Source organism: Ceratotherium simum, chromosome X, assembly GCF_057802395.1.
Source record: "Ceratotherium simum simum isolate JZ-2026a chromosome X, ASM5780239v1, whole genome shotgun sequence".
Classification (NCBI taxonomy): domain Eukaryota; kingdom Metazoa; phylum Chordata; class Mammalia; order Perissodactyla; family Rhinocerotidae; genus Ceratotherium; species Ceratotherium simum.
In genome coordinates, this window is record NC_141940.1 from 17,297,639 (window position 1) to 17,320,572 (window position 22,934).

General features: G+C 51.0%; 2 protein-coding genes across 2 annotated transcripts; both read left to right on the forward strand.

The window, feature by feature from the left end:
• Positions 1–3,628: 3,628 nt before the first annotated feature.
• SMIM10L2B (small integral membrane protein 10 like 2B) lies at positions 3,629–4,207 on the forward strand. Its single transcript, XM_087427469.1, has one exon. It carries the CDS (start codon positions 3,824–3,826, stop codon positions 4,058–4,060), a length of 237 nt encoding a protein of 78 aa, XP_087283595.1. The 5' UTR covers positions 3,629–3,823; the 3' UTR covers positions 4,061–4,207.
• Positions 4,126–7,537, forward strand: LOC147911764 (uncharacterized). The gene is made up of 4 exons (XM_087427568.1): positions 4,126–4,164; positions 4,207–4,458; positions 5,388–5,554; positions 6,178–7,537. Exons 1-3 carry the CDS (start codon positions 4,126–4,128, stop codon positions 5,505–5,507), a joined length of 411 nt encoding a protein of 136 aa, XP_087283694.1. The 3' UTR covers positions 5,508–5,554; positions 6,178–7,537.
• Positions 7,538–22,934: the final 15,397 nt, after the last annotated feature.

Sequence of the window (22,934 nt, forward strand, 5' to 3'; positions counted from 1 at the left end):
CTCCATGATGGGAAACATTAAACTAGATGCCCTGAAAGATCCTTTGCAATTTCAGGATTCTGTGCTTCCAAGTTAAATTTTTTTTCTTTTCTTTTCTTTTCTTTCTTTTTTTTTTTTTTGGTGAGGAAGATTGGCCCTGAGCTAACATCTATTGCCAATCTTCCTCTTTTTGCTTGAGGAAGATGGTCTCTGAGCTAAAATATGTGCCAATCTTCCTCTACTTTGTATATGGGATGCCGCCACAGCATGGCTTGATAAGCAGTATGTACGTCCATGCCCAGGATCCAAACCCACGAACGCTGGGCCACCAAAGTGGAGCATGCGAACTTAACCACTACGCACAGGGCTGGCCCTAAGTTCAATTTCTAATACTTATTTTAATCATAAAATTACATATAGTCCTTGGGGAAAATGCTTTGTTTGTGGGAAGCATAAAATCATGTTTAAGAATGAGTAAATATTTAAAATTACAGAAGAAAATTTGAAGTGAGTTCTTGTAGACAGGGTATAGTTGGGTCATGGTTTTTGTTTTCATCCTTTAATCCACTCTGCCAATCTATGTCTTTTAATTGGTATACTTACACCACTTATATTTAAAGTAATTATTGACATATTAGGACTTATGTGTGACATTTTATTATACATTTTCTGTTTGTTTATTGTTTCTTGTTCCTCTGTTTCCCCTTTCTTGTCTTCCTGTGAGTGACTTGAACATTCTTTAGAATTCTTTTTCATTTATCTATAGTGTTTTTGAATATATATCTTTGTATAGTTTTTTTAATGGTTACTGTAGGTATTACAATATACCTATTAACTGCTCATAGTCTACTGGCCTTGACAATGTAAACCACTTCCAGTGAGGTGTAGAAATCTTACTCTCATTTAGGTCTATTTAACCTCCTAAATTTTAAATATAAATGTAAAGGATTTCCTCTACATACATTGAGCACCACATTAGACGACACTATAATTTTTCTTTGACCATCAAAATAATTTTAAAAACTCATAAGGAAGATAGTCTATTATATTTACCCCTATTTTTACCCATTCCAATTGTTCTTGTTCCTTCCTAAAGTGCCATCCTCCTCAGGTTATCATTTCCTTTCTGTTTAGGGAACTTCTTTTAGCCATTCTTTAAGGGTAGATCTGCTGGCCAAAAATGTTCTTAATTTTCCTTCATCTGAGAATATCTTTATTTCCCCTTCATTTCTGAAGGATGTATTTACAGATATAACATTTGTGTATGGGTGGTAAAGTGAATCACCAATTAATCCTGCTCTGTACCATCTCCTTCAGTTTTCTTGATGCTTCAGGTTTGCCTTTTTTTCCTTGACCATGCAGGTGGGCAACTGCCCAATCAGTGTATACGAATCCACTGGGTTTCTTAAACAGTTACATGGATGACATAGATGATACCTAACCTCTTAATCTCGGGTTCTTGTGCCTGATGCACATTAAGAGACATTGTGCTTGGAGATGGAGAAAGGCTTATTTGAATTGGCCAAAACGAAAAGGCGGGATGATAGGTTCTCTCAAATTTGCCCTAATGAAAGAAGAAAGTGGGGGTGGGGTGTCTTTATAGAGCTAAGGGGCTTGGGAGGAGGAGTTTCAGAGAAACAAAGGGGAAATCTGTGTTTCTTTCACTCCAGATAAGTCCTTGGGCAATCAGACTTCTGGGTGTCAACAGCAGCTGGGGGTTGGTTATTTGGCATCATAACTTCCTTAAAGGCATTCTTTTTCTTCTGCAAAACAAGCTCATAAATCCTTGTGAACCCTGAGTCACCCTTCAGGTTTAACAAGAAAATAGCAAATTAACAAGATTAACTTCTTTTCATCTGTGTCTGTGTTGTAAACAAGGTTGAAGGGTAATCATGTGCTTATTGAATATTTACAGTAACGCTCAGGTACCCAGCTTCACAGAGGTGTTCACACCTGATGGTGAACAGGCATTTTGAGAGGGCCTTATTACTCAGCCCAGCCCTCCTTATGAAAACTGGGATGGGGTCATGGTAAATCTACTTCTCACAGACAGCTTTTAAAAAGTCATGACTATAAGGAAGCATGAGCATTTCAATAGTCTTGAAAACATGATAGAGTTTAGGCTGGATTGGTTTAAAATAAAAAGATTAGATGAAACAATGAAAAGGCTTTTAAGCCCATTAGCAAGAAAAAGGCTATGAACAAGGGCAAACGAAAACCTGAGAAGATCCTGTGCAGTATCCAGGGCAAACAATGGATTAAGAGGAGGGTTTAGAAATCACTAGGAGGTAGGAAGGAGTTCAGGACATGCCACTCCAAAATATGCCACTTTAGTATACTGATTATTTTGAGCTGAAGGCACTTGAAAAACAGCAAATGCAGAGAGGCCTCTTCTGAAATCCCCTTATCTGTCTAAAGACAGATCCTCCAGAAGGAACTCAGTTGTCATAAATCCCTTCCTTGGGAGTTTCATCAGCCAGGGAAGAATTAACTCTTACCACAGGAGAGGAAACTAGAAGTCCACACCACACTCAGACAAACTCTGTCACAAAGTATCATATCTTCCATCTACTCTTCTAAGGACCATTCATCTTTTCTAAAAATCATTCTTTCCCCTAAATTGCCTACATCTTTCCTCCTCTTCCCCTATTAAGAATATGGTATATAGGGGCCTGCCTGGTGGCGCAAGCAGTTAAGTGCGCGCGCTAGACTGCGGCAGCCCATGGTTGGCTGGTTCGGATCCCGGGCACGCACCGACGCATTTCTTGGCAAGCCATGCTGTGGTGGCGTCCCATGTAAAGTAGAGCCAGATGGGCACAGATGTTAGCCCAGGGCCAGTCTTCCTCAGCAAAACGAGGAGGATTGGCAGACATTAGCTCAGGGCCGATCTTCCTCACACACAAAAAAAGAAGAATACAGTATATAAGCTCTCAAATCTCACTGCCTTTCTGGGTGCTCACTTTTTTTCCTGTGATGCCCCCGTGCAAGCAATATTAAAAGCTAATAAATGTGTATACATTTCTCCTGTTAATCTGCCTGTTGTGGGTTTATTTGACAGACCTAAGAGGTGTATATATATTGAATCTAGGAGAGTAGAGGGAGAGTCTTTCAACCCCTACAGGGACAAGGAAGGCCAATGGAACAATTCACGAATAAAGAAACACACATGACCAGCAAACATATCAGAAAGCAAAAAAATGCGCGTGTGGGTTTGATGAAACACAGAAACGCGAATTAAAGCAAGGTACAACGGGTTGGCTGGCCGGGTTTTCTGCGGAGACGGTGGGGGAAAGCGAATGGGGTGAACGGCGGAGTGTTCCAGGCGGACCTTCTGTACACAATCAGCACAGCGGTCCAGACCCTCTGGCCCTGCACTCCGCTCTAGAAAGTTCCGTAGGAGCGGTCCCTGCCTTCCAATCAGCTCAGGCCCTGAGGCGGGAGGAGCCCAGGAGGGGGCGCGCTTGCGGGCTGGGTGGCCTCGTGGGCTGGGCTTGCCGGCTGGGCGGACTCTTGGGCGGGGCTTGCCGGGGGCGGTCCCTCGGGCGGGGCTGTGTCAGCGGCGACGGCTCCAGGGCGCACGGCAAGGGGCGTGGCTACGCTCGGGGCGGAGCTCCGCTGGCGGCCGCGCTTCAGGGAGCCGGCGAGGGGGCGGAGCTGTCGGTGGGCGACGGAGAAGCGGCCGTGGCTGTGTTGGTGTGTGCGGCCCGAGCCTAGCCTGGGAGCCGGAGACTGAGGGCGGGTCGGGAGGGCGGCGGCGGGTCGGTGCGGGCCTCGCGTCCACCTGCCCACCCGCCCGCCCGCTCGCGCTGCGGTGGGTCGGCGGGGCCTGCGCGGGCCCGGGCCCATGGCGGCGTCGGTGGCTGTGACCGCAGCGGCGGCGGCGGCGGCCCTGTCGGGCCTGGCGGTGCGGCTGTCGCGCTCGGTGGCGGCCCGCGGCTCCTACGGCGCCTTCTGCAAGGGGCTCACGCGCACGCTGCTCACCTTCTTCGACCTGGCCTGGCGGCTGCGCATGAACTTCCCCTACTTCTACGTCGTGGCCTCCGTGATGCTCAACGTCCGCCTGCAGGTGCGGATCGAGTGAGCGCCCGCGGCCACAGCGGCCCGGCCCGAGGGTCCCGCGCCCGCCCCCCGGGCAGGGGCGCCGGCATGAAGGACGGTGGGGCCGCCCGGGGCCGCCGGGACGCGGCGGAGGGAGGAGGCGGGGCGGCCCCGGCCCCTGGACCCTAGACCTGTGCGGGAGGACGCCGGCCTCCGAGCCGCAGACCCCCTGCTCCAGCCCCCGAGCCCCAGCCCCGGCGTGACCGGCCTACACGCGCCGCAGCCGGTGACAGGTTGCACCGAAACTCACACAACGGGCCCTTTCCGTCGGGCTCGAGAAAATTGAGCGTGGCCGACCTGTTGCCTCACATTGGCCAAAGGGGGACCAGAAAGGAGAAATTCCGCAGCAGGAACTTGATTCGGCTGGCCCTGACCACAAAGGTAGGAGGCCCGAGGGTGGACTCGCGGGCTGGAGGGAGGCGGTTGCCATGACATCTAGATGTCCAAGCCCTTTGGTGGTTTGGGGGAAATATGGAAGGGACCCGAGGAAGCCCTCCTGGAAAGCTACCGAGCTGAGCGGAGGCAAGGCAGGGCAGGCGCAGGCTCTCCAGATCCTCGTGTCATGGTTCCAAGATGGGGGTGAGGGGCGGCGGCGCCTCGACACCGCGCATCTGCATCTCGGAGGGTCAGCCCATCACCGACAGAGACCCGGGCGTCCTCTCCTGTCCACGGCCCAGTCCCCACCCCCTGGGCTGGGAGAAGGCCTTAGAGGAGAAATGATGCTGCCACCCTTCTCCTCCACCCCCTGGGGTAGACAGCCCGGGAGGATGGTTGTGTTCTTGGCCAAACGTTTCCCAGGTCTGTCCCCTTCGCAGCCCTCAGGCCCCTGGGGCTCTCTGCAGCTCCCGGCACAGCCCTTTGCAGGCTACCGCCTGCCCTGTATTTGGGGCCGGGGGCCTGCTCTCCGCCTGCTGCTGCTGTCCCTGTTGCTCCCCTCTGCCCTCTCTGAGGGCGTCCCCCAAAGCTCTGCATTTGGAGTCAAGGAAGAGTGGGAAAGACTTGCTCCCTCACCCTCTTCCTCCCCCACAGTCTTGCTGTTCTGCCATCTCAGCCATGCTCCCTGCAGCCCTACCACTGCCCTCCTGGTGCCCCAGAACACCCTCCTCCGGCCCGGGCCCGGCGCGGCCTCCAGCAGCACCTGTATACCCAAAGGATCTGGGGAAATGGGGATCTCCTTGAGCAGAGGGCAGCTCTCAGGCTGGGGTGGGGGAGCACATGGAGAAGGGGCTTGTAGAGGCAGCACTGGGGAAACAGGGACCTCTCTGGGGGGCGAGGCAACTCTCAAGTCTCCCTCTCTTTCTGTCTTTCAGGAACTGGTGTGTGTGGGTGGTGACCTGCCCCTTCTCTGGCCTTGTCGGGAGAGGCAAATGCCTGCCCAGGGGGCGCCCCTGGCTCTAGAGCTGCCTGAGGAGCAGCGAGTGAGAGCCTGATGGAGGAGGAGAAGAAGGGCCTTCCAGGCAGAGGCCCGAGGGGTGAGGTAGGCCAGTGGTCGGTTTCTGGCATGGGGAAGGACAGGCCCTGTCACCTGGGCACTGAGATCTCCTAGCAAGACCATGAGGGAGTTCCAGTCTCCCCACTACTGACTGGGGAAACTGGGGCAATCGGGGAAAGAGGGATTGGCCCTTGTCACACAGATAAGTGGTGCAGCTGAATCTGTGCCTAGGCTGCACTCCCCCAGCGACCCCCCAGTCTTCTCCAAGACCTGGCACAGGGGGATGGGGAGGGGAAGCACAAGGATCCCAGGGGACCTAGGGAGAGAGAGGTCCCGGGTAGGGAAGGTGGGGAACTAGCTTTCCTTGGAGTGGCAGGGGAGGTCACAGGGAAGACCAGGAGAACATTCTGAGCTGAGAAGGGCACGGGAGAGATGAGCCCCAGAACCACCCCACTCTCCCCCCCGAGCCGAGGTCCCCACCCACAGAGCCTGGCCTCCCCACCCCCACCCCAGGTGTGACCAAGGGCTCTGCAGCAGTTGGGTGGCACAAGCCTCTCAGCTTGGGTGGCGGGGTGGGGGTGGGACATGATGTAAGCAGGAGAGTGAAGGGATAACCCTGGGGTGGGATGGGGCTGGGTCCCTGCGTGACCCCATCTCTCTGTCCCCAGGCTCGGCCCAGGATCACACAGGAGAATCTCCTCTGGATGGGCTTGGGTTGGTCCTGGGGGCCCTGGCTGCGCTGCTGACTGGCATAACAGGATGGCCCGTGGTGGCCCAGAGGGGAGCCCCGTCCCACATCTGCTCTACACTGCTTGCTCCAGGCCCACGTGCTCAGGGTTCCTGGGACTGAAAACCACAGCAGTCTGCTCAAGCCCAGGGACAGAGCGGCCCGCTCTCACAGCATCTGCCCTCTTCAGCTGCCTGGCGGAGCCTGAGTCCTGGTGAAGATCTCTGCCTGCCTCATCCCAGGGACGAGGCTGGACCAAGGCCACCACGTGGCCCCTGCAGTTTCCCACAGACAGGGCCCGATGGCTTCCTTCCTTGTGCCAAGTCTCCTGGGAGCCCCCGTCCTAGTGGTCCCTCCTCCACCCCAGCTCTGTCCACCCAGGACCACTTCTGGGAGCCTGCCAGCCTGCTGACTCCACCCATCAATCTCTGGGGCAGCCTCTGAGAGGAGAGCAACACGGGGCTGCATGAGAGCAGAGGAGGAGGAGAGGCCTCCTTGGTGCTGACATGCAGATGTGCCCCTTTCAAGCCGAGGTCTCACCCTCTGGGTGACTCGATCCCCAGCTCCAGCATCTTTCTGGTCCAGGCAGGGAGGGAGGAGGAAGGCCTGGGAATGGCACGAGGGAGGCTCTTCACTCACTGCGTGTGCCTGTGCGTGTGCAGGTGTGTGTGTGTGTGCATGCGTGTGTGGTGAGGTGGGGTGGAGCTGTGGAGCAGGATGAGTGCACTGAGTGCCTGGCCCTCCCTGGGCAGGGGGCTCAGCTGGCGCTGCCTGGGGCCTAGGAGGCAGCTTTCCCACAGACAGGGCACAGCTTCATGGGCCTGGCCTCCGAGACCTCCTCCCCTGCAGAGAGCCCCACCCCACACAGGGGGGCACAGGAAGTCCCGGTGGCTCTGGCTGTGGCTGTCTGGGCTCAGAGGGATTGGCTGGGGGAGGGGCCAGGGACAGGTCCTCAGCCTGAGTCCCTGCCACTGCTTTCCTTACCGTGTTGGCCTTGAGTAGTTAGCACGCTTCTGCCCTCCCACTTCCTTCTCTCCCTCCCTGGGCCCTCGCTGCTTGACGGGCTGTCAGTGCACTTTATTTATTTGCAGCCTGCTTTTCAGGTAGCGGAGCTTCTACAAAATCAAAGACACCGACCTAGTAAGATGACTTTCAGTTTCCTGTGGGTGTTAACTCTGTACTGGTCCGCACAGTCTGGTCAGAGAAGTGGTCTTGTTTCTGCTGTTGTCACATCTTGTTGTCTCTCTAAGTTGAAAACAGTCCTTGAGTTCAATGAAATGAAATAAAATAAAACTGGAGGCCTCCTGTTTCTGGTGTGGTGCAGTCGCCTTGGAGGAGAGAGGGGCCAGTGGTGAGGTCACCCCGCTGATGGCCAGGAGCTGGGGAGGGGAGCACCCTCAGAGGGCTGTAAGGGGCTGGGACCCATTCAGAGGATGCTCAGAGACCCAACTTGACCTGGACCACTGCCTCCATGAGGAGAAGGCAGCAGCATAGGCCTGGCCCGAGAGGTGGCAGTTTGTCCCATTCATAGCCTTTGTTTGAATAACCTACTACCTAAGTCTTTTCTTCATTTTAGAGCCTGGTGTTACAAAGCGCTTAATTCAGTTGAACCCCAAGGGTGGGCTGGGGGAAGTGAGGTGAAATAGACTGTCTGCAGATCATTTTGTGTCACCTGGAGGCCCCTCTGCAGCAGCAGGTAGCAAGGTCCCCCTGCCTCCCTGCTGGCCAGGACTATGCGGAGCTTTGGGGAAGATGAACCACCAGGATCAGAAACCTGCTCCCCCTCCCCCACTCTAGACCCAAACTGCCTCTTCAGAGCCCCCCTCCCAGTGACTCCCCAGAGAAGCCGGGCCGGGGGCTCTGAGGCTGCTGCACGGTAAGGGTGGGCAGAGGGGCAGAGGACTGGGTGAGGGAGGCCTGGGGGGGAAGCACAGCAACCAGCCACAGAGGAAGGAAGGCCCACAGGCCCCAGGAGGGAGGCATCCTGAGGACGCAGGGTTATGTTCACACTGAGGAGCACGGCCTGAGACAAAGCACCCTGATAAGAGGGACCCTTCCAACATCTGCCACCTATCAACCAATTATGAGGTAGACTCTGATAGACTTAAAAAGATAAGTTTATTCGTGGTTTGTTAGGACTGCAGCCCAGGAAAAACACAAATTCCTGCAGCCCTTGAATTGTGTTTTCTGCCACTGAAAGGGAGAAGGAAGGCTTTACAGTTGTGGCTAACACAGGCAAAGAAAAAAACAAAGGGAAGGACTGTCCTTTAACAAATTCCAGGCACAAGGTAATCATCAGGTGAGGATCAGTTGAAACAAGCCATTAAACTTAGGAATGTGGGAGATGACTCTGATAGGAAACTTAGGAATGTGGGAGATGACTCTGATAGGAATGAGGTTTCTGTCCCAATAATCTTATAATCTTTGGAATGAGGTCTCTGAATAATCTTATCGTCCTCAAGAAGACTTGCAGGTGCATTGCAGGCATCTAATGAGTTCAAGAGTTCATCCTGAAGGAGGAATTTGTTCTCCTCTTCATGTCCACCTGTCTCCATTTTAGTGCCTTAAATACCAGAGACTCCATCTTTTTTCAATTCCCCGCGCTATAGGAGGGATGGACCCCAGTCCCTGCCAGTGCCCTGAGCTTCAATCCCCTTTGTCCAGATGGTCCTAGTCAGTCCCTGATGGTCCCGCACCCACTCCAGGGATCGTGTAGCCTGGCACAACCAAGATGGGAGAGGATCAGACCAGAGCCTGGGGTCCAAGGCCTGCTGATGAGGGAGGACCACCCTTCCCTGCTATGGAGGAAGGCAGGCAGGCACGTCCTGCTCTGCTTGAGAGCAGAGCCCTGAGCCCAGGCCCTCCGCTGACCACTGCGTGGCCCCAGGCCAGCCACGTACCCTCATGTGTTTTCAGCAAGGAGCCTTCAGGTGGTTATGGGCATTCAGTGTGATGATGTCTATCCCACATTTGTCCTCACATCTCACCTGGAGCAGCCTTGTCACTATGTGGAGAGGAAACCAAGTGAAGGGAACTGACATGTGATGAGAGCCTACCCAGCTCCAGGCACCCTGCTGGGTGCTTTGCTTCCACAATCTCATCATAATCCCAACAGCCACCTGTTGGAGGAGGTCATCAAGAGGATGTGACCGCTGGTTGACCCATGAGCTGGACCCGGCCAATTGAAGGCTCCTCAGCTCCTCCCCTGTCCTTGAAATGTATGTTCCACACACTGTTCCCATAGCCAGAGCTGTTTAAGGGATGCAGCCTTGAGAGAGTAAGGTGTTGTTGAGACCATCTGGACGGTATATGTGACAAATGCCATTAAGACCCCTATATAAACTTTTAAGATTCTGGTGGGCGGAGGCCGAGATCTACTCATCTCTAGGCCTCCCAAGACAAGCATTATATGTAAGTTCCCTTGCTTATTGTACCTGCCACCTACCAATCAGAGTGGTCTGCCTCTTTATCTGGTCTCTCCTTGCCCTCTGTGACGGGGGCCAGTTTGTGAACCAACAATTGGTGAGCCAGCCAGGAGACCAGAGAAATGGGTCTTGGGAAAGAGGCATCCATGAGGGAAATCCCAAGTTGGCCATCGACCTCTATGTGGGGAAGGATGGCCCGTATGTTAGATGATTGTGGACCACCACGTGGGTATGGGGACACTCTGAATACACCAGCCCGTTTGATGTGCTTGTTTGAGGTACTGCATAGTACACTGCAGCCAAGAAGGGAGACAAATGGCTGCTGCAGTGGGCTGGTCTCTACTGTGGGCAGTTCAGGTGGCCACTGATGCCCAATTAGAAGCTGAAGCTCGAGTTGGAAAGTTGGAAGAAGAGATGAGGTTAGAGAAGGATGTGCAGTTGTCCACTACTTTGCTAGATTCAGAGCTGGCAGGCAAGGTGGTGTAACTGAACCCAAACACAGGTTTGTTTACCTGCCACATAGTAGGGCCAATAAAGAAAAAAACTGAAACACCAGGCTTGTGGCAAGGAAAGAGGTTTACTATTGAAAGGTAGCCAGATGAGGAAATGGGAGTCAGAACTCAGACCCACCTCCCTGAAGGGAAAAAGGTAGGGGTTTTTATCTGGGGTTTTAGGTAGGGGAGGGAGAGCATGTGGCTGTGCTGGTTGGCACCTTCCCACCAGCCTGTGTTTGGCCTTGAAGACTGAATTTCTTTTCCCTTGACTGTCTGGACTTCTCTGGTTAGTTTTCATCTTCAGCCTGCATTTGCCCTTGTGAGGCTGAATCTTGAATGTCTGGACCTTGACTTCCTGGGAAAGACAGCTCACTCATATACTAAAGAGGGACAGAAAGACCTGGTTAGTTTTAAACAAGTTGATTATGCTGAATATGCACAGCTGCAGTTAGCAAAGCTTATCTCAAAGTTTTTGCTCTCTTCTTCTAGCTCAGGGAAGGTTTTTTAACATCTTCATCCTTGGTTTCAGTGGGAGAGCAGGATAATAAATTGGAGAACTTAATGTACTATTTTGCAAAGCTACGAGGGTGCCAGCTGCTGTGGATTAAGGTCTGAGTGCTTGTGACAAAGCCTGATTGGGACATTAAGAGGTAGAATCCCTGGGAAAGTGAGGAGAGCAAAGAGGAAGATGTTGTGGTGATTGACAGTGAAATGGACAAAACACCCAATGCTGTCCAACCCCTAATACAATGGAAAGCAGCAACAACCCCAGCCAGCGGGGCAGCCCTCAGTTAAGGAAACTTTCTTGATAAGAGATTATACTCCCACTAAGCTTACTGATATAGCTGCGAAGTTCCAGCAAAAGGCCAGGCAAAGTATCCGGGCATGGTTAGTGTGGTTATGGGATATGAGGGGGCTATGGCATTCTCTGACTGGCAGGAGACAGAGAAAATGAGCAACATCACCACACACCCTGCCCTCTGGCAGGGCCTGCATGGTGCTCAGAGGGTTCAAGGTGCTTACTCCCTTATAGATTAGATTATTCTAGCCTGCAGGGAGGCTTGGCCCAATGAGGGGGATCTCCCCGGGCAGGTGGGACACTAGAAATCTATAAAGGAGGTACAACAAATTCTTAGGGAGTTGGGAATGAGACAGGCCATCTATGACCCTGTCTTTGAAGGCCTGATCTGGACACATTCACTGCAGGAATGAAAGCCAAGATACTCCAGTCTGCTCTCAGCACCTGGTATGGGACACTGATACCCCTGCTGAGCCCAGCAGTGGGACAAAACATTTATAATGCTGGGCAGTCCACTGCTGATCTAGCGGAAACTGAGAAATCCTGGGAATGGGTATGGGCTGCAGGAAAGCCCCGAGACAGAAAGGGAGCTCAAAAAGCCAAACGGCTATCCCAATAGGCCGTAAAGGAGCCAGTAAAAGTAACCCAGAAGCAAATGTGGTTTGACCTCATTGTTGCTGGGACCCCACCTGAACAGATAGACCGACAACCCAAGATTGTGTTGGTTGGCCTGTGGAAAGCCTTAAAACCTAAACAATTTAGAGCCAGCCCTAATGGCCTAGTGGTTCAAGTTCGGTGTGCTCCACTTCAGCGGCCAGGGTTCGGTTTCTGGGCGTGGAACCACACCACTCGTCTGTCAGTAGTCATGCCAAGATGGCGGCTCACACAGAAGAAGTAGAAGAACTTACACCTAGAATATACAACTGTGCACTGGGGCTTTGGGGAGGAGGAAAAAAAGAGGAAGATTGGCAACAGATGTTAGCTCAGGGCGAATCTTTCCCAGCAAAGAAAAAAAAAAAAAGAAAATTTTCTTGTTCATTTTCAAACAAGAAAAGTTAAAAAAAAAAACCCTGAACAATTCAGACTTGCCCCATCGCCCCTACCATCCCTGATGCCTCACCTGCTCCAGGAGAGGCCTCAAGGCTACAGTCCTATTCAGGGTGGGTGCCTCCCACAGCCCGGGTATAAACTGCAGGCCAAGATGACCTCCAGGTGAGGGCCACTTGGGGCCATTGGAGGCCTCACGTTGAGCTCACTATTCACTGGTCCCTTAGAAATAAGCAAAAAGTGACGGCTCTGGTTGATAATGGAGCTGGATATGCTCTAATACATGGTAACCCTCAGAAGTTTTCTGGACCCCTCAGCACCATCACTGGTTACAGAGGGAAAACAGTTATGATCAGGAAGGTCTCTTTGACACTGCAAATTGGACATTTTCCCCAACAAGAATACAAGGTTTTATCTCTTCAATACCAGAGAACATACTGGGTATTGATATCCTACAAAGTCTAACTCAGCAAACCTCTATCGGTGAATTCCACTTCTGGGTTACAGTAATCAAACCAGTGCTGAGGGGAAATGCGAACCAGTAAGTCTACTACCCCAACGAAAAGTAGTAACTGTCAAACAATATAAATTGCCTGGGAGGTGGGGCTCATAAGGACATAGGAGAAACTATCCAAGAACTTCACCCAGCGGGTAGTGTACATCTTGCCCATAGTGCTTTCGACAGCCTGGTATGGCCAGTGAAAAAACCAAATGGCTTGTGGCAGATGACCTTGGACTACTGAGAATTGAACAAGGTAGGGCCTCCATCCATGTGGCTGTGCCCAACACTGCCACCATCTTAGATGCCTTGGCCACAGTCCTAGGAGCATACCGTGCTGTACTGGACTTAGAAAATGCTTTTTTCAGTATACCCCTGGCTGCTGAGTCACAAGATCAACTTGACTTCATGTGGGAGGGGCAACAATGGACCTTTCAAGTACTTCCCCAAGGCCACCTGCACATCCCTACGATATGTCAGGGGATGGTAGCCCAAGGTCTGTCCCAGTTATCCTTCCCCACATCAGTAAAATGGGCATATTACACTGATGATATAATGTTAACATGTGAAGACTTCCTCTGCTGCAGGACACTCTGCAGGCTTTGCTGGAATATCTATGAGACAGAGGATGGGCAGTGAACCTGCAGAAAATTCAAGGCCCAGGCACCAATGTACAGATTTTGGGAGTCATTTGGTTGGATAAGATGCACATTGTTCCAGAAGCTGTAATTGATAAGGTACAAGCCTATCCAATCCATAGGAACGTGAAAGAGGTGCAAGCCTTTGTAGGGATTTTGGGGTTTTAGAGGACTTTTATTCCCCACCTGACACAGTGCCTCCATCCCTTATACTTCCCGGTAAATAAAGGACATGTGTGGGACTGTGGATCAGATAAGCAAGCTGCTTTGGAGAAGGCAAAAATACTAGTGAAGCCAATTAAAGCTCTGGGCATCCTCCCAAGCAGGGCTACCATTTGAGTTAGATGTATCAGTGATTCCGGAAGGTATGGGTTGAACGCTGTGGCAGAGACAACAGGAGGAGAGAGTACCCCTAGGATTTTGGTCCCAGCTCTGGAAGCGGGCAGAAACTTGATATACCCCCATAGATCAACAGCTCCTAGCAGTGTACACAGTGCTCCTCCAGGTAGAGCCTCTCACGAAGAAAAAGCAGATCACGGTAAGAACTTCCCTTCCTATCAAGGGGTGGTTTGAGAATATGTTCCATTGACTCACCTCTGCCATGGCTCAAACTCCTACTCTGACTAAGTGGCATGCCTATTTGCAGCAGAGGAGCACCCTGCCCACCAGCCCACTGTCTCTAGAAATGCAGGTGCTACTAGGCCCTGTAGAGTATGTAGATCCTCCAAATGCCCCTGCCCCTATTCCTGTGGTGACCCCTGTAGAGAAGGAGGGGGGGAAATTCCCACTGATGCCTGGTATACAGGTGGGTCTAGTTGGGGCAACCCACCCACATGGACTGCAGTCACTATTCAGCCCAACACTGACACCATCTGGATGGAAATAGGTACAAATGTAGCAGCCAGTGGGCTGAACTCAGAGCAGTTTGACTGGTGATCACACATGAGCCCTGGCAGTTAACCTTTTGCACTGACAGCTGGGTTCTTCTAAAGGGATTAACCCTATAGCTTGGACAATGGGAAGCTGAGGGGTGGATGATCATGAATAAGGCCTTGTGGGGGCAAGATATGTGGAAAGACATTTGGGTCCACCTGCAAGAGCCTGAGGCAGTCCTCACTGTCTTCCATAAGGCTCTCATAAGGCACTCATAAGGCTCATAAGGCGCTGACACCCCCTGGCAATCAGGAAGCTGATGCCCTAGCCTGGTTATGAGCTCTAGCAACTGATTCTTCAATAGATACAGCAGATTGGGTGCATAGGAAGATCAGCCACTGCAGTGCCCAGATGGGATGGCATATTGCCAAGATGCCAGATGGCCCTTGAAATACAGTGACTTGGTTAATGCAATAACAGCATGTCCTGTGTGCTCTAAACAATGCCCAAGGCAACTGCCAAAGGAGTCTGGGGCCAGCAACTGGAGTTCCCAACAAGTGAGGGATTGGCAAATTGATTATATCAGCCCCCTCCCTCCAAGTGAGGGTACTAAATATGCCTTAGTTTGTGTGGATACTACATCTGGCCTAACCCAAGCTCTCCCCTGCTGAGCAAACTAGGCTGCAACCAATAGGGGATTAGAGAAGCTGAGTACCATGTACAGGTACTTTCATTGAACAGACAGTGATCAGCGGAGTCACATTTCAAAAGTCATGATATGCAAGACTAGGCAAAAGAACACGACATTGAATGGAGGTTCCATCTCCCCCATAACCTGCAGGCGGTAGGGTTGATAGAAAGGAAGAATGGAATATTAAAGAAGCAGATTAAATTACTAACAGTTAAAACCACCTTGGCCAGGTGGACTAAAGTACTGTCCCAGGCTTTAATACACTTGAATGATTAACCAGTAGGGCCTGTTATCAACCCATATGCCAGACTGGGGACCCCTGCTGAGATACCCAACACCATAAAGGTATGGAAGTCGCAGGAAACAGCAATTGCCCTGACTATCACTTTGGATCAACATGCTACGCTGCTGATAACACCATGCCCCATCACACCTGAGAAAGGTGTTATCTACTGGCATTTGCAATGGGATGTCCTACCGGGATGGGTGAGTTACTTCCCAACCCTGAATGAGGGGAACTACTCAATCTCCACTGGGATCTTGCTGTCCTGCTGCAAGCCAGACCTGTGGAAATGCACTATACCTGGAATGGAACACGCACCATTGAAAGAGGGGAGAAGTTGAGGGTTCTGGTCTGGCATATCCTGTCCCCAGTCCATCTCCTCACGCTTGACAGTGCTTCCTCCCTCAGCCAACGTGTATGGTAAGCACAACCAGGTCAGACTCCTAAAGCTGCCAATCTCTCCTCAAGGCCAGGTGGGCACTTTCTGTTTTCCATTGGTACAATCATTTGGCCACTGTCTTTGTTCCCTCCATTGGCCTGGAGGACATTATAGCACACATAGAAGCCCCTATTACATTCACCCAATTAGCCTTAAATGATAGCCAGCCAAGCCTGTTTTTACTGAACACCAAAATGTCTCTAATGAGAAAAGCTGTCCTCCAAAATAGGATGGCCTTGGACATTATTACTGCCTTGCAAGGAGTCACCTGTGCCATTATCCAAACAGAATGTTGTGTGTTCATACCTGATGAGTCTGCTAATGTATCATCTTTATTAAATCACATGAGGACATAAGTGAACGCCCTGAGTGACCCGACCCCCAGCCTAGGGGACTTAATAAATCAGTGGTTCAGATCATGGGGCTCTTGGTGGAAAAAAACTGTTACTTATATTGGCAATCATTATCTTAATCTGTGTTTTCTCTTGCATGTGCCTATACTGTTGCTGTGGTATCTACCTTCAATGCAGCCAGACAGCTGCCAAACGGGCCACCTCCATGCTAATAAAACCCCTTGCTGACCACTCAAGGCACACTGTGAAAGAGGGGGGCGTATTGTAAGATTGTAAGAGCTAGTCACAAGGGGTGGAGTGTTGGAGGACGTCATCGAGAAGATGTGACCCAGGTGACCCAAGAGCTGGACCTGGGCAATCAGAAGCTCCTCACCCCCTCCCCTGTCCTTGGAATGTACGTTCCTCCCACCATTCCCATAGCCAGAGCTGTTTCAATGACGCAGTCTTCAGAGAGTAAGTTGTTGTTGAGACTGTCTGGACTGTATACGTGACTGAACCCTGTTAAGGCCTCTATACAAACTTTTGAGATTTGGGTGGGTGGGGGCAGAGATCTACTCATCTTTCAGCCTCCCAAGACAAGCCTCGTATGTAAGTTCCTTTGCTTATTAAAACTGCCACCTATCAACCTGGAGCGGTCTGCCTCTTTCTTCAGTTTCTCCTAGGCCTCTGTGTTCAGTACTGTTGTTAGATGTATACAGGTTTGAATGTACATCTTCCTAATAGATATGTTTTATCAGCATAAACAATCCCTCTTTGTCATGTTTCATGTGTGGTTCTTTGACTTGTTTTGTCGGAAATTAAAAATGCCATTTCATCAGCCACTTATCCAAGGTTCTGTGGCTTTGTTTATTGGAGAAATTAGTGTTTAGAAACCAAGATCTTATGTCTATATCTATTGAAAACTCGGAGATTGCATCGGTACCTCCGGTACCAGTCCACAAGCACAGGGATCACCCAGGTTTCCCTCTCTTTCCACCTTTCCGTGTTTATAGCTCCCTCAGACATGGAGACCCCTGCCTCCCAGCATCCTCGCATATTTGCTTCTGTGCACAGCCCTCCTGTATACACTCTGACCCTGTGGGCAGCCTTCCCACTATACTCTCACTCACTCCTCTCCAGGGCCCTGGCTTCCACCAGGCTGCCTGCGCACTTTGGGGCAGGCTCGAAGCCCACCATCCTACCCGCGATGCCCTGCCCTCCAAGGGAGGAAGTCGTGGGGAGAGAAAAGGGCTAAGCAGCAGCCTTCTGTGGGGAAGTCAGCTAAGACTCAGCCACCTCTTCAGGGGTTCAGCCTCAGCCGGCACAGAAGCTGCAGGGAGATTCTGGCAGCAGGAAGGCCAGGCCTCCACTGAGAGAACAATGCTGACCGACTAGGAGTCTCTTCCAAAGGACCATCCTGAGCACACTGTGAAGTGACTCCCGTGGAAGGAAGTCCTCAGAGGCAGGAGCACAGAGGTCAGGAAATGGCTGCTGGGCCTCAGGGTCTGGGTGAAACTAGCTCCGTGTCCTCTCGTTCCTGGTTGTGTCTCCCTGACTCGGCTGTAAAACGGACTTGACAATACCCCGGCTTCTCTCCTGGGAGGGTTCTGAGGATGAAATGACACGAATGCCCTTAAGGCCCAAGCCCAGTGCTTGGCGCAGACAAGTACTCAACACAGGTCAGAATCAATGTGATTCAGAGCAGGGACGCCACCGCCCCAGCAAACCTCGGTTTTAACAGATTCCCACCAACAAAATGATGCCTTCAAAGTGTCCCCTGAGTCATCCACTCAGTGCCAAATCTGAGGCAGGTTTTTAGAATACAAAGGGAGCAAGTTAAACATGGCCTCTGCACTCTTAGGGGTGACAGATGTATGACTCTTTCACGTGGCTGCAAACACACGCACGTTTGGCGACGCAAAGTCAAATGCACCTCAAATGAGGGAGGTGTGCTCTACCGGAGATATGCGGAGGAATCTGCTGCACGAGCTTCTGGGGAAATGCAGGGGAGGGGAAGCGCCCTCACAGACTTCTCTGCTGCCACCTGTGCCCCTTTGGATGGACAGGGGAGTTCGGGCTTAGCTCTAGGGGACTCGGGGACACCCCCCCATGCACACAAGATGAAGCTTCCCCCACAGCCTGGACAGGGGTGGGGGAGCCCCTCTGCAGAGGGTCCTTGTGTGGGGGACAAGGGGACTGAGAGGGTAGCTGGTAGGACCCCTGGCTGCCTTGGGCACTCCCCCTCCATGCAAGAAGGCCACAGCCCTGGTCAGAAGCCTGAGCATGGTCCTGTCATCACCATGGCCTGGGCACACACCACAGAGATGAAGCACGAGGCCTTACCCAGTTCAGAAGGTCTCCATGCTCCCAGGAAAGGCCTTTAGGACACCCTGATAATGAGCTCATGGTGAAAACCACAGGGCCTCAGGGGAGGTGATTCCTTGGAGATCCTTGACCATTCATTTGGTAAGACATATTTCCTGGGCTCCTCTCCATGCCCAACCCTGTAGTGGGCCTTGGGCACAGACCCCCAGTGGACCAGTTAGAGAAGTCCACAGAGAACACGTGAGAGAAGAGTGGGTGCAAGGTTTGTGTGAGGGCTCAGCCTGAAGGAATGCGACCCCCCTCCCCGACCCAGGAAGTAATCTGGGTGTGATTGCTATGGCTACCTTCAAGGCAAAGGTTAACTCAGAACAACGTGACTGCCCAGACCAACAGAGCCATAAGGTGGTCTTTCCAGTTCCCAGGGACTGGCACCAAAAGATTCCTTTTTTAAAACTGTGTATGTTAAAAAGAAATGTCAGGGCACATGCAACAAGAATCTCAATGCATGCATCAGACACAACTGGAAGGTAATTCCACTGATACTCTGAGAGTGCATTCAATGCAATTTTTCTGGAATGTCTTTTCTAAAGCCCTTTCCAGGTGAACACCATTGCAGATCTGAGCACTTGTTAAAGTATCGTTTATTCAGATGTGGTGCAAAACCTTGACCCAGACCCTGTGTAATGTTTTCCATCCTCCTCTTCCTACTGCCCTCTACGACAGCCTTTTGTCCCCAGGAGCGCAGAGGGCAGAGTGCTGGCCCGGGACCTCAAAGGCCAAGTTGAAGTTTCAGTTCCAAGGCTCACTAGCTATAAGGACGTGGGAATGTCACCTTGCCCCTCTGTACCTGTTTCCCAGTCTGCCCCATGGGCACAATAATGCAGGCCCCAGGGAAGCAATATCACAATTCGTTTCAATGTTTTGAGACCAGCAGACTCATTTCTCTTCTGTTTCTAGTTTCTCACTTTCTATGACTTTTCATGATGATGGCAACTCTCCACATATGTGCCATCTGTGAGCTATTGCAGTTCAAGGATGCTCTGCTGGGCGGGGCACACTCCCCCGCCACCCCCATGTCACATTTAACAGAAAGTCAGACCATATCACCCTGGGAATCACAGCAAAATGGCTTAAGTAGAGAGTCTACAGCATCACATTGACACCACTTCCCTCACTCCCTTCCTGTGCACCAAGACCTTTCTTCTCTTCCCCTTACGAAAACCTGCTATGCACGCGTGACTGTCCTTCTCCCTGAAGGCCTTAGGAACCACCCCCCGCCCCGCTCCCCCGCGCCAGGGCTTTCTGATGTAGTTCAAGGGAGCAGCCAGTAGACGGCGCTGCTCCACTAGCACAGGCCAGACTAGGGCTGGAGCAAGGAGCATTTCGTCCAGCTTGGACAGCATTAACTTTCTATAAGTGAATACGCCATGAAGATGAGATATATAGGTTTTCAAAAGGTGTACAAGGTGCAAGTTCTTGAGCAAATAAGAACCTAAGAACTGATTGTGTGCTGCCGATTTCTATGCATGCTACAACAGCGATCCTCAAACACAACCAGGAGCAAGGCACCCCATAGGTCACCAGGGTCTCTTCAGACACCCTTACTACCGGGAGATGGTCGGTCCCATCTTTTAAACTAGGCGCAGTGCGGTTCCAGCAGGCTTAGGAGGGGGAACCAGCGGGGTTTGAACCCTGGCTCTTCAGGTTATGAGCGGGGTGACATTGGCCAGGTCCCCCACACTCTCTGAGCTTCACTTTCTCCATCTGCAAAATGATTAGTAATTCAGAGGGTCTGTGAGGAATCAGTGAAATAACGCCGTCAGTCAGTACACATTGAGCGCGGTGCCTGACACGTGGAAGCGGTCAGTAAATGGGGGATAGTCTCCATTAGCTGTTAGCCTTTTTCGCAGCGAGTCATACGAACTGTTCAGTCTCAGGGACGTCAGAGGCAGCACTGTGGCAGTGTCAAGGGCGCAAACTTTGTCCTTGGGTACAGCGGCTCCACCACCCAACAAGGGCTGTGGGAATACCACTCCGCCTCTCTGAGCCCACCTGCGGGACTGGTAACATTAGCATGTGCGACGGGACGCCCACCTCGCAGGCTGTCGTGGGCATCAGGTGCCGCTGAGCGGGTGGAAGTGCCTGGCACGTAGGAGGGGCTCCGTAGGGGACGGCTGGGGTGGCAACTCGCACAGCAGGTGCCCTGCCACTGCGCACCGGCCCACGGAAACATTCCCTCCGCCTCGTCTGCACCTTGTTCATCCGTTTCTCTTCTGCTCGCACTCAGCTGCACAGACGGGGCAGGAGACATCGAAAAGGAGAAAAAAGAAAACATAAACCAGAGGACATTCTATCCATCCACAATTTTCCGGCTTTGGAAAAGTCAAAGCCACTCTATGACTTGATGGTTGTACGAAGGCTTAAATCCGCAGCGAGCCTCCGTGACTCGGGGCCTTTCTCCGCTGGCTCCCAGCTTTGCTGGAAACGTCCCGAGACCTAGTATGCCTGAACCTTGGGCCTCCCGCAGCCACAGAAGCAAGCCTCTTGGTGCTGTCTCTCCTCACCAGTGCCTCTGGGAGGACAACGGAAGGACAAGAGCTCGGCCACATTCCTGCCCCCACTCCATTCTGCCCTCTGCCTCCACTCATCCCTCTCGATGCTTTCCCATCACCCGTGTCTTCCAAGGAGCAAAGGGATTTGCTCAGCCTCTTATGCCACAGAGGGCTTAAAACTGCAAAGTCAGCCACATTTTCTTTCTCTGGAACCCTCAGGTAACTTTATATACTAAGCCTCACCTGGGACTCCTGAGGTCTTTATGTCCCCACTATCCAGTTAAAATACACCTTTCCTCGGATCCCTTTCCCTTAGGAACACCTTTTGCTTTCTAATTCATATTGGTAGTTTATCCTGACCATTATAGTTCTCCACCATGTAAGTTGATTGGTATTCTAGTTTGTAGATCAATCTCTGGTGAGTTTGCCTCAATTCTTGACTCTTGCAAAAATGAGTTCACTACTCTGCAACACAGAGGACCGGCCCTGAGACATGGTAGCCAAGCGGGTTCTGATCATAGATCCAGCTGCCTATGGCACACTCAAATGTTCAAACTCAAAGTGTTCCAAGTTGAACTTGTCTTTTCTAAAAACAAAAAATACCCTTCTTTTCTTCCTTGGTTCTCTATTTTGGGTGGTGTCACCACCATCCACCCAAAAATCAGGAGTCATCTCTGAGTCAGCTGTGTCCTTCTCCCCCACATATCCAGTTAGTGAGATTCCACTTCCTGTGGTTCCTGGAATCCATCCCCGCTTTCCATCCCCATCAGCCTTGCCTTGGTTTAGATACAAATTACTTCCCCGTTGACTCTCTTCAAGTTTCCTGTCACTGTCTACCTGTTCCCAGGTTTTCAGCCCCACCTCCCCACCAATGCCAAGTTCATCCTCCTCATCCTGGATAATGTGATTCATGGAAAACATAAACTTGGCCATGCTACTCTCCTCTCAAACATCTTTCAACAAATCTCCAAGTTTAGGATTGGGCCACATCTCCAGAGCCTCTGACCCCTCTCTGAGTCCAATTTCCAATGCACCGTGTTCGCTGTGAGGTTTGTTTTCCAGAGAATAACAAGCTTAAAAAAGCACTTAATTTTCAGGAAGACCTGAATTTGCGGTTGCTCTCCAAGGCAGACTGCATTTCACAAACATCATGGAAATGATCAAACATGTGGAAGTTGAAAAATAATACAGAGAAACTGCACGTCCCCATCTTCTATGTACAATAAGTATCAACCCATAGTCAATCAGGTTTGATCTCTGCCCCCTCCCCTTTCCTACTACCTCGGGATTATTTTCAAGTCAATCCCATACATCCTATATGAGTATGTATAGAAATTTGCTTTCAAAAAGTGGACTGGAAGGCCTTATGAATAACTCTATGCAATTTTCGGATCTGTTGTATTCATCCATTTTATGAGCTTGTGAAACACTTCAGACATCCCCAAGCCAGAACAGGGCTGGTGGGGTGGCTGATGCAAGGATAACTTTTTGTGTCTAGGTATGTGAAAGGTATCCAGCCCTACAGGAGAAGAAACCTTTGCGGGTCTCTCTGGCTGTGATGCAAGAGAGTGTACCAAGCAGTGTGATGCAGGGCGTGAGGGTGCTGCACTGCATATCAGGTTGCAGTATGAAGCCTGTGGCAAGCCACAAGGTGAGATTCTTCCTGACGTATACTAGTGTTCTAGAGGAAGCCCATACTGTCTTCATCTTTTCATTATCTCCTTTGGATCAATACTAGGCCCTGACACTAGGAGACTGAATGCCCCAACGTAAGATACCAGGTCCCCCAGGCTGCCCTGCGTAACTGGTGATTCCTGAGGTTTAACACTTTATTAAGGAAAGAAAGGGAGCAGGTTAATTAATAGCTCCCTATGAGGAGGGGCCCTTTGGGCCACTACATGAAGGCCACAGATACGTATTTGAGGATTGTAGGGGTGTTGAAGGAAATCTCCTGACCCTGCTAAGGTAGAGGTAGGGTGACGGGTATGGTCCTACGGAAGATCATGTAACGAGTCAGGAAGATCTGATGCCAAAAGGTAAAGCAACAAAAGCAAAAATAAACAAGTGGGACTATGTCAAACTAAAAAGCTTCTACATAGCAAAGGAAACAATCAACAAAATGAAAAGGCAGCTTACTGAATGAGAGACTATATTTGCAAATCACATATCTGATAAGGGGATAATATTTAAAATATATATAGAACTCATACAACTCAATGCAAAAAAATAAACAATCCAATTAAAAAATGGGCAGAAGATCTGAATAGACATTTTTCCAAAGAAGATATACAGATGGCCAAC

Bases quoted from the DNA above. Each gene is read 5' to 3' on its own strand.
- LOC147911764 (XM_087427568.1), top strand. From the start codon at position 4,126: ATGAAGGACGGTGGGGCCGCCCGGGGCCGCCGGGACGCG. The intron at 4,165-4,206 runs GCGGAGGGAGGA...CCTGGACCCTAG, and splicing joins CCCGGGGCCGCCGGGACGCG to ACCTGTGCGGGAGGACGCCG. The intron at 4,459-5,387 runs GTAGGAGGCCCG...TCTGTCTTTCAG, and splicing joins GGCTGGCCCTGACCACAAAG to GAACTGGTGTGTGTGGGTGG.
- SMIM10L2B (XM_087427469.1), top strand. From the start codon at position 3,824: ATGGCGGCGTCGGTGGCTGTGACCGCAGCGGCGGCGGCGGCGGCCCTG.